The 9434-nt window shown below is 58.0% G+C and overlaps 4 protein-coding genes across 5 annotated transcripts in view; 1 reads left to right on the forward strand and 3 right to left on the reverse strand.

Annotated features, from left to right (window-relative positions):
• The window catches only part of AGPAT1 (1-acylglycerol-3-phosphate O-acyltransferase 1), an 8972-nt gene extending 8813 nt beyond the window's left edge, over positions 1-159 (reverse strand). Inside the window, exon 1 of the mRNA XM_027774129.1 lies at positions 61-159. The gene's annotated coding sequence lies outside the window, so the exon portion shown is untranslated. The remainder of the gene's footprint in view (positions 1-60) is intronic.
• Positions 160-1848: 1689 nt separating this feature from the next.
• Positions 1849-4079, forward strand: RNF5 (ring finger protein 5). Its single transcript, XM_006154313.3, has 6 exons — positions 1849-2068; positions 2881-2899; positions 2997-3109; positions 3194-3248; positions 3325-3442; positions 3529-4079. Exons 1-6 carry the CDS (start codon positions 1929-1931, stop codon positions 3624-3626), a joined length of 543 nt encoding a protein of 180 aa, XP_006154375.1. The 5' UTR covers positions 1849-1928; the 3' UTR covers positions 3627-4079.
• Positions 4080-4547: 468 nt separating this feature from the next.
• Positions 4548-7703, reverse strand: AGER (advanced glycosylation end-product specific receptor). Of its 2 annotated transcripts, none has more exons than XM_027774131.1 (11): positions 7259-7703; positions 6988-7094; positions 6675-6867; positions 6455-6519; positions 6251-6338; positions 5984-6166; positions 5713-5843; positions 5441-5582; positions 5161-5187; positions 4911-5037; positions 4548-4804 (listed from the first exon to the last, which is right to left on the reverse strand). In XM_027774131.1, the coding sequence occupies exons 1-11, from the start codon at positions 7308-7310 to the stop codon at positions 4702-4704; spliced, it is 1218 nt and encodes a 405-aa protein (XP_027629932.1). In that variant the 5' UTR covers positions 7311-7703; the 3' UTR covers positions 4548-4701. The 2 variants fall into 2 exon arrangements, with proteins under 2 accessions (XP_027629932.1, XP_006154376.1); XM_006154314.3 differs by having other exon boundaries at positions 4548-4801; positions 7259-7702.
• A 1058-nt stretch (positions 7704-8761) lies between these two features.
• The window catches only part of PBX2 (PBX homeobox 2), a gene marked incomplete at its 5' end in the record, with an annotated part of 2292 nt that continues 1619 nt past the window's right edge, over positions 8762-9434 (reverse strand). Inside the window, 1 exon segment of the mRNA XM_027774130.1 lies at positions 8762-9430. Coding sequence (XP_027629931.1) covers positions 9347-9430 — 84 coding nt within the window.

Consider the following 9434-nt stretch of genomic DNA (forward strand, 5'->3'; position numbering starts at 1 on the left):
CCTGCCGTATGCGGAGCGCAGCTCTTCCGTCCCCGGGACGCCGACCCCACCTCTCCTCACCTTACCCTCCAGCCCGGTCTGGTCACTGTGCCTCTCAGCCGTCCCGCACTCCCCATCTCCCAGCAGTCCGGCGCCCTCCTCCACCCACTCTGCTGGCCTTTGCGGAAAAGGGATACGCGCTGGTCCTCTCCGGGCCCTTTCCCTGCTCTGCCCTTTTACCTCGGTACTTTTCCTGGTTCCTATCAGTCCTACCCAAGCTCAGACCGCGCCCCCACGCCCCACCGCCATCCCCCAACACAGAATTTGGTGCTTTTTTCCTTCCAATTGAAATTGGGTGTTAGGGTGACTTCCTGGGGTGTGTGTGGGGGGGAGTGGGGAATCAAGGCCGGTTCCTCCGGAATATGTATGCGTAATTTCCAGCCTGAATCTAGCTCCCCAGCCCCTCATACTCCATTAGCCATTTACCAGGACCATTCCATCACTCCTCCCTCCTTAGCCTCCGCCCTTCCTCTCCATGCCTTGTTTCCTAAACCGCTATGCAACTCTTATCGTTGCTCCTGAGTCACCAGCCCTTTTATCAGGGTGTTGCCGAACAGCCAGGTGTGTCGGCCTCACGCCTCCTGACACACCTGCATTCTGCACGAGTTCACATGCCCTGGGGAAAGGACGTAAAGAACACTAGCAGTGGGAGAACTGTTAACTTAGCTCTCTGCTCTTGGAGCCACAGGGAGGGTCGCAGACTGGAGGAAGGGTCCAAACTCCCAGGGGTCCAGCCCAAGACGACCCCAGTTCTGCTGGGCAGATAACAGGAAAGAAAGGACAGGTCTAAACCCATTCCGCGGCGGGTCACCCGGAAAAGGCAGATCCTTTTTTGCTTTGAAAGCTGAAAAGAGAGTCGAGATCTGTGTGTCGCATAAAGAAGGGGACGGACCTTAGCTCAGTTCTGCTTTGTAAATCACCTAAGGAGGGGCGAGCTAAGTCGAGGGAGCTGGGTTAACACCCGCGCCGCAGATGGATGCCCGCACCATCCAAACGTCGGGCTAATGCCAGTACTGCTCCCTTCACCAGGAGAGAGGGGCGGGCCCCAGCTCTGCTCTTTCTGTCATCCGGGGAGGCCGGAGCCATTTTGAACCCTGGGACCGTAGGATTTGCCCTCTTTTCCGAGCGCTTCGCCGTCTTTCCGGATCTTGGCCAATCAGGGGAGAAAGAAACTACCCAATCAGCCCAGAGAGTCCACAGTCGAAGGACCCGGATGAAGCCAAATCGAGGCCTTTGAACTCTAAGTCCCACCAATTGTAGAGCAGTTACCATGGCGACAAGATAGAGGTGAAGGGGTGGGACCAGAGGAGGCTCAACCACCACAGGATTGGCTCACCGTGTCCCACGCGTGCTGCGCAGGCGTATTTTACATAACCACCATTTTCTGTTTTGCTCTAACCAATCACTTACTTTGGAGCGGTACGCTCCAAAGTCCAATAGGAATCCGCATATTCTCTGAAAGAGGAAGTGAAAGAAACAAGGGGGGTTGATAGTGGGCGAGAGCTACGTAGTCCCGAACCAATTGCTTCTGGCTTTTGATGACTGGCAGCTGCTCAAGCGAATGAAGTTCGCCCTGGCTGGACGACGGGCCCGGCTGTAGCGAGCTGTCACCAATCACTGGGCATTGCGTACTGACGGCGACTGTATCAGCCAATAGTCACTGTGAGAGGGTAGGATCGCGTAAACTTTTTTCCGCCTACACCCTTTGGGCCAATCCTTTCTTTTGACTCCTCTATGATTGGCAGGCACGCACACCAATAGAGATTTGAAAACCTTGAGCCCTGCCCAACCATCTTGGGTAGGAGGCGGTTTCTCGTTTGTTGGGGCGTGTGTATGTGTGTGTGTTTAGGGAGACTGAGGGAGTACGCGGGGGCGAAATAGGACCGACCATGGCAGCTGCGGAGGAGGAGGACGGGGGCCCCGAAGGGCCAAACCGCGAGCGGGGCGGGGCGGGCGCGACCTTCGAATGTAATATATGTTTGGAGAGTGCTCGGGAGGCTGTGGTCAGTGTGTGTGGCCACCTGTACTGGTGAGAGAATTGGGGTGGGGGCGGAAGGCGGTGGGGCCGCGGAGGCTGAAAGCGGGGGACCGTCCAGTCATCCCGATAATCGGAGGGCACATCCCCTGGGACGAGGCCCCAGGAGGGGACAGGGTCTTTCCTGGCATGTGTGTGGGTGGAAGGATCTTATCTGTACAGCCGAGATCTGTGGAAGATGTTAGGACTGGGAGCTGGGGCGTGTGGTGTCTAAGAGGAGGAGGTGGGGCTGGGAGTAGGCAACGCCGCACTTTGGAACAGGTGAGACCCGACCAGCCTTAACCCAGGGAAGGGAAGGGTCTTAGTTTTTCAAGGGGAAACAGATGAGGCTTAAAGGTTAGGCAGTGGGACAAGGGCAGTGCGGAGGGGCAAAGTTAAAGGGTCTGGAAATAGGGACTTTATTGAGTCTGGAAGCGAGAGGGAAAGGAATAATGGGGTCACGTGCTGTTAAAGGAGGTTTGCTTTGGAGTCATGGTGGGGACAAGAATGAATGGGGCTGAGAGGAGACCTAGAAAGGGGTCGGTACAAGAGAATCGGAAGTTAAGTGGTAAGGCAGAGGAGGCGGGGGATGAGAATGTGTGTGAGGGGGAAGAGTAGATTGAGCCCGTGGACAGCTGGAGCTTTAGGCATGGAAGATCAGATAAGCAGGAAGGCTGGCATGAGAGAGGTTGGCCGGCAGAGTAGAGGTTGCCCAAAGTATGAAAAGGAAACAGGTACTATGTGGGAAGGGGGATGCGACGGGGCTCTGTGCGGTCTGGGGTCTTTTTGTTTCTGTAACCAGTGTGACTTTTCCCCCCTCCGTCCAGTTGGCCCTGTCTTCATCAGGTGAGTACTCAGAGGAGTTGAAGAGGGACGTGGGGAGGTCTGAGAAGCTGGAAGACCCTCCTGTATACTGAAACCATTTCGTTCTTTTTCTCCCCAGTGGCTGGAGACGCGGCCAGAGCGGCAAGAATGCCCAGTGTGTAAAGCTGGGATCAGCAGAGAGAAGGTCGTCCCGCTTTATGGGCGAGGGAGCCAGAAGCCTCAGGATCCCAGGTGAGAAGCCGGGGGCCGGGCGGTGCTCTGGGAAGACAGCGTGGAGGAGAGGAGAAAGTTCCCTGTCTCTCTTCTCTTCCCCAGATTGAAGACCCCACCCCGCCCCCAGGGCCAGCGCCCGGCTCCAGAGAGCAGAGGGGTGAGTCTTGTCCAGTTGTGTCCCTCCCTTGCCAGAGATTCGCCTCGTTCCTCTCTGACGTTTTCTCCCTCCCCAGGGATTCCAGCCGTTTGGTGACACCGGGGGCTTTCACTTCTCGTTTGGTGTTGGTGCTTTTCCCTTTGGCTTTTTCACCACCGTCTTCAATACCCACGAGCCCTTCCGCAGGGCCACAGGTAAGGGTCTCCCCTGCTCCTCTGCCAGGCAGCTCCTCCTCCTGGCCTGGGAGTCCAGGCTTCCTCAGCTCTCCTCTCTCCCACAGGTGTGGATCTGGGACAGGGTCACCCGACCTCCAGTTGGCAGGATTCCCTCTTCCTGTTTCTCGCCATTTTCTTCTTTTTTTGGCTGCTCAGTATTTGAGCTGGTCTCCTTCCCTGCCCACCTCCAACCAGGGGAGAATCAGTATTGGGGTCCCTGCTGACCCTTCCGTACTCCTGGGCCTCCCTGACTCCTCCACTTCTGTGGGCCAAGGCCAGCCTGGCCCCTGTCAAGGAGGGTGTGGAGAGGAGGGACATCTGCACGGATGGGAGAGCCTTCTGCTCAGAGCTGCTCGCTCGGCAGCCCGGAGCCCCCGGCGGTGGCACGAGACGACAGGCTGCACCGAATGTCTGTTTCTCCTTCCTCGTAATCCTTTGCTTTCACCCAGGTTTCTTGAGTTGAGGTTGAAAGGTGGGCAAGGCTCTAACTCCCAGCTCTCCCTCTTGACTTAATTTAATTTTATCCCCCAAAGGTCTAATGTGGGTTGTCACTCTTAAGTGCCCCCCCACCTCCTTTATTACAAATTCAATAAACAATGAAATCTATTGATGGGAACTCTTCCTGAGCTCTCCCTTTCCGTCTGTCTAGGACAGGAGCATCTTCTCCCCGAATGAATGGATGTTAGGTGTGGTCTGGGGACACATTGGGGTGCACTTCTCTCCTTTAGAATTCTCAGAGTGCAGGGGTGGGACCAGCAGTTAGCATAATGGCTATGTCGCTGGACTCCCACGTAGTCGACCGCGGTTCAAGTCCCAGACCTGGTGGCTTAGACGTATGCTGGGTGCGTGTGCGTGCGTGCCCAAGATCCTGAGAGGAGAACGGAGGAGATGGGATTGCGGCGTGGCCATCCCCTCTGGGGGGTGATTTCTCGCTTTCTCTGTCTCTCTCTGTCTGTCTCGTGAGCGCACGTGCCCTATAGCAAAAATCTCTCCAAAGGAAAAAAAGAGTGCAGGGGTGAGGTTGCCTCACACGCGCACACACACGCACACAGCGCACACACACGCACACACAGACGCATGTGGGCAAGGTGTGTCGGGTGTTTACTCATCACTGTTTGGGGGGTGTCTGGTGGTGGAAGAAAGTTTGGCAAGGGGGGCCAGGGATCGTAGAGGGGAGAGCTGGTCTGGGGCCAGGGAAAACAAAGGGGGCTGGTGGGTGGGGTCTGTCTGTGGGCCCCTCAAGGCCCTCCTGCATTGTGCTCGGCCGCCTCCGGCTCCTCCGACTGATTCAACTCTGCGCGCTCCTCCTCCTCCTCCTCCTGGTTTTCTGGGACCTTCCTGCTGAGGAGCATTGGGGACATGGTTCCTAGCACCCTGTCCTGCCACCCCACACCCCTCACTTGCTGCCTGAGAGGCTCACACCTGAGGTGTCTCTTTGTCCACTCACCGCTCCACTCCTTGGCGCCGCCGCCTCTGCCACATGACAACCCCGAAGAGCAGAGCAGCTGTCCCCAGGCCTCCCAGGATCCCCAGGGCCAGGGCCAGAGTTCCCAGCCCTGACCCTCCCGCGGAGCCTGCACGGAGACAGGGGACACTGAGGGCCCAACGCCCCCACTCACCATTCTTTCTGGTTGACTATCCCCCGGTCCCGTGAGTTGGGGACTGTCTGCTTCACTCTGACTCTATCTGACCCTCACCTGCGGTCAGCCCTTCTTCGCCTGTTTCTAGAAGACAAAACCAGAGGCAAGTCAGAGGGAAGACTTTGTCTGGGACGGGGCTCTGTGGGGGAGTCCAGTGGAGTCTTTCTTAGAGGGGAGAGGCTGGGCTGCTGTCTGGGCAGAGTCCGGGTGGGACAGAGGAAGGCCAGGGTGGGAAGGAGGGGTGACTTTGGGAGGTAATGCCAGCACAGGACAGAACGGGAGCCTGCACTGTCCCCCACCCCAGCCCGCGTCCCCAGGGTTTGGAGAGCGGTCTCACCGATGACGCTGATGCTGACAACAGGGCTCTCCTGAGGCCCGTGGCTGGGGTGGGCCACCACACAGCTGTAGGCCCCCTGGTCCTGAGGCCCCACCTCCGGGAGGAGCAGCACAGGGCTGGGGGGGAGGGGCAGGGCCACGCCCTAGGTGGGAAAGGGGACCAGGAGACCATTACGAAAGCCCCGCCCAGACATCCCACACTGCTGTCTCTGTCTCCCCACCCTCAGCTCCTTGCCGGCCTCTCCCCTCCTTCCAGCCCCCCAGGTCACTCACATCCTTCATCCAGTGGATCTGAGGCGGCGGCTGGGCAGGGCTTTCGCAGGTCAGGGTCACAGTCCCGCCTGGAGCTACTGCTCCACCTTCCGGCTCTACCACCAGTCGGACCTCCCCCAGAGGCACAGGGTCTGGGGTCCGAGGGACGTGAGGGGGAGTCAGGCCTGTGCCAGCCCCCCCGTGGGTGTGGGCTTGACCCTTCTCCCCCTGAGGCCCTACTTCCTTCAACATGTGCTCATCCAAGCTTAGGGCCCTTCCTGCCCCTACTCACCCCAGACTCTGGGCTTGATTGGGGGTGCATGCAAGGCCCGGCGGCGGGGGAGTCCTGGGCTGAAGCTGCAGGAGAAGGTAGGGTGTGGAGCTCCTCCCTGCGCTGGGGTCACCACCAGCTCTGACTGCAGCGTGAAGAGCCCCGTCTCGGGGTGTCTCCTGGTCTGCTCCTTCACAGACACGCCTGTGGTGCGGGGAGGACCGGGTAAGACATCCGGGGTGGGTGTGGGAGGACGAAGGCACCTGGCAGGGGCACCTGGGGACTTACCCTTCCCGTCAGGTATCAGGGGTTTCCCATCCAAGTGCCAGCTCAGAGTCCCTGCAGGGTAGCCCCCCTCTGACACACATGTCCCCACCTGGAGAGAGCGGTGACCTCATCGTTCTTTGAAGACGAGACATGGGGTATGTACACACACAGCCACAGTCCTCCCGCTCACGGGACCGGTTTCTGCTCCCCCACTGCCGTCCATACCTTACTGGGGACACCGGCCTTCAGTTCCGAGGCAGGGTCTACAATTTCTGGTTTCCCAGGAATCTCTGAAGGGGGGAAAGATGTGATCAGAGGCAGCAGCTTTGAGGAGTGGAAATGGGGGAGTCAGAGGGCCTCCCACCGGGGGACCAGGGAGCCCGGCTGGGGCTGGAGCCTTTCCCTTTGATGAAGGTGGCCCCGTGGAAGTCCCCGGAGCCCTTACGGTAGACGCGCACTCTGTAGTTGGACTTGGCCTCCTTTCCGCTCCTGCTGGTTGCCCGGCACCGGAAAGTCCCCTCGTCCTGGACCCCAACAGCTGGGAGCAGGAGGGAGCCGTTGGGGAGGACACGGGCCACGCTGTCCCAGGGGCCTCCCTGGGGGGACAGGACCTTCCACGCCTCCGTGCGGCCTGTGTTCTGCAGACAGAGGAGGCAGCCTCAGTGCAGTTTTGGTGAAGGCTGGCGAGGGTGGCAGCCGGGGTGCGACTTCGCGGATCTCTCTGGAAGCTGGAGGACTGCACCAGGACCCCTGCTTACCAGTTTCCACTCCAGCTGCTGAGGTGGTTTCTTGGGGGCCCCCTTACAGTTCAGCACCAGTGGCTCCCCGATCCGGGCTGTAATGTTCTGTGCGCCCACCACCGCCCCTGGGAGACAGCACCATGGTGGAGGGGCAGGCAGGAGACGGGGGCTAATGAAATCACGACAGGGTGGGCCAGGAGCTTGGGAAACACACCCGGGCACCAGTCCTGGGGAGATCGGGGCTGGGGCAGTGCTCTCTGCAGGGAGGTTCCGGGAGGGGAGGGCTCACCCCACAGGCTGAAGACCAGCACCCAGTCTCTGGCTGCTGCCCCTGCGGCCATCCTGCCTCCTTCCCAGGCTCCAGGCTCTGTCTGCCCCTCTTCCTGCTGTGGCCACCTCCCTAGGGGGTGCTTGCGCCCTCTCCCCTGCCCCCGTCTCCCTGTCCTGGCCAGTGGCAGGGAATGCTAGGAATTCATGCCTCCCCAAGAGTCCTTCAGGTGCTGGGAGTAGCAGTCTTCACCCCACCCCTGGGCACGGCCACTTCTCTGGGGGTGTGGGGTGCGCTTCCTAGGGTCCACCCGCTCAGAGCACTCCATCTCTCAGCTGGCAGCGCACTGGAGCCCCCATGGCTGGGCTGGTGTAATTGCTAGGCCTCAACCCCAGGCCGGCCACTGTTGGTGGGTCTGGGTAGTGAGGGGGAAGGCTCGGGACAGGGCACAAACCTGTTTGGGGACTCTGGAAGAGGAAACTTTTTTTTTTTTTTCCTGGTGTTTTTCATGGTTTTTGAAAAAAATTCTCAACTAAACCCAGGGAAAAAAGAAATTTCTTTATTTAAAAGTGTCTTTTTTTTTTTTTTTCTGTGAAACTACAAGTTTACAAGTGAGGAGAGAACTGCCCCGGCCCAGGCCTCCCACGCCCACCCATCACACTCCCAACCTGTCCCCAAATCCTGCCCGGGGCTTTGATGGGGGGTCCCCCTCTCTTGACAGTCTGGTCCAATCCTGAGGATGTGAGGGGTCAGGTGGTGGGGTGTAGGGCCGGAGGATGGGCCAGTGTCGATTTTACTCTCCCCCATACCTGGCTTTCTGCAACCTCCCTCTCTCTCATCACCCCTTGATTTTGGTGTGAGAAAGAGATACCTCATTTCCAGGGCAACCGAGGGAGATACATAGAGAAGCACCCCAACCCATATTTAACATATTTGGCAATAACCCCTTCCCCATTCTTTCCTCTCCAACCTGAATAGTAAAAAAAAAAAAAAGTTTTAAAGACCCATTACACGGGGAAGGTGGTATCTTCAGTTTCCTCGCAATGACCCAGTCCAGCCCTGCCCGAGAGTTGAGGAGGACCAGGAGGCCAGCGGACAGGCTCCTCGCTCTGTCCACACTGAGCGCGGCGGAACCTGCCTGCACGGGGTGAACACCGTGATCGTGGGGGGCCTGGTGTGCGCCCCACAGAGTCACCCACAGTGGACAGGCCGGAGCCATGTGCCACTTCACCAGTTCCATTTAAACCCCCTCTCACCAGGACCCCTTTGGCTGTCACCCCTAAAATGGGAAAGTAAGAAGTAAGGAAAGAAAAAAAACCCATATATATATATATATATATAAGAATCAACAATAAAACCAAATAAACAAAAAGCAACAAACAACAAGAAAAACCAAATGGATCCCAGGGTTTCTTTTTCTTTCCTTAAAAAAAAAAAAAAAAAAAAAGTTCAACCCCAAAGCCTAGCCGACAATTCCCTAAAGTAGCAGAAACTCCCTCCGAGGTAGATATCTGAGTCAGACACTCTCGTCCACCGAGCGATTCTATTGGTTTAAGATGAGCTGCGTATGAGGTAATAAAGCCGTCTGGAGGGGCAGGGGTGGGGATGCACAGGGGGCGTGGCCCGTGTCCTCTGTCCAGAAGTTGTGTCCCCATTTTTGGCATCTCTGGTTGGGCAGGGCTGGCGTCTCCACAGATTCCAGAGCATATAAGTGGGGTGGGGAAGGGAAACTGGAGGAGGAGGAGGAGGAGGAGGAGGAGAGAGAGAGAGAGAGAACAGCTGTGTGGGTATACATGAGACAGGGAGGGATGGAAGGGCAAAGGGGGCTTAGAAATACACTTCTGGGTATGTGTGTTTCTGTGTGAGAAAGAGAGAAAAAGACAGAAAAAAAGGGGAGACTGACCCCACATCCCCACTCTCCCCTTAGGGGCCCCATTCTCCCTGCCAAGTCGTCAGCACCCCCAGCACTGAAGAGTCCAGTTGGGGAGGGGAGGTCCCCACTCGCCCGTCTGTCTTGTGCTTCTGTGTTTGGGGTTTGTCCTCTGGGTGCCTGTGTGCTCGAGAGTCGCCTTGCGAGAGCCCCTGCCCCCGTGACCCTGAGGGGCGAGATCAGTTGGAGGTGTCGGAGTGAACACTCCCTGGTCCCTCTGTTGGGGATGTCACTGAGGATGGGGTCACAGCCTCCTGCCAGCCCACG

This window comes from Tupaia chinensis, unplaced genomic scaffold (genome assembly GCF_000334495.1).
Source record: "Tupaia chinensis unplaced genomic scaffold, TupChi_1.0 Scaffold000403_1, whole genome shotgun sequence".
Taxonomy (NCBI): domain Eukaryota; kingdom Metazoa; phylum Chordata; class Mammalia; order Scandentia; family Tupaiidae; genus Tupaia; species Tupaia belangeri.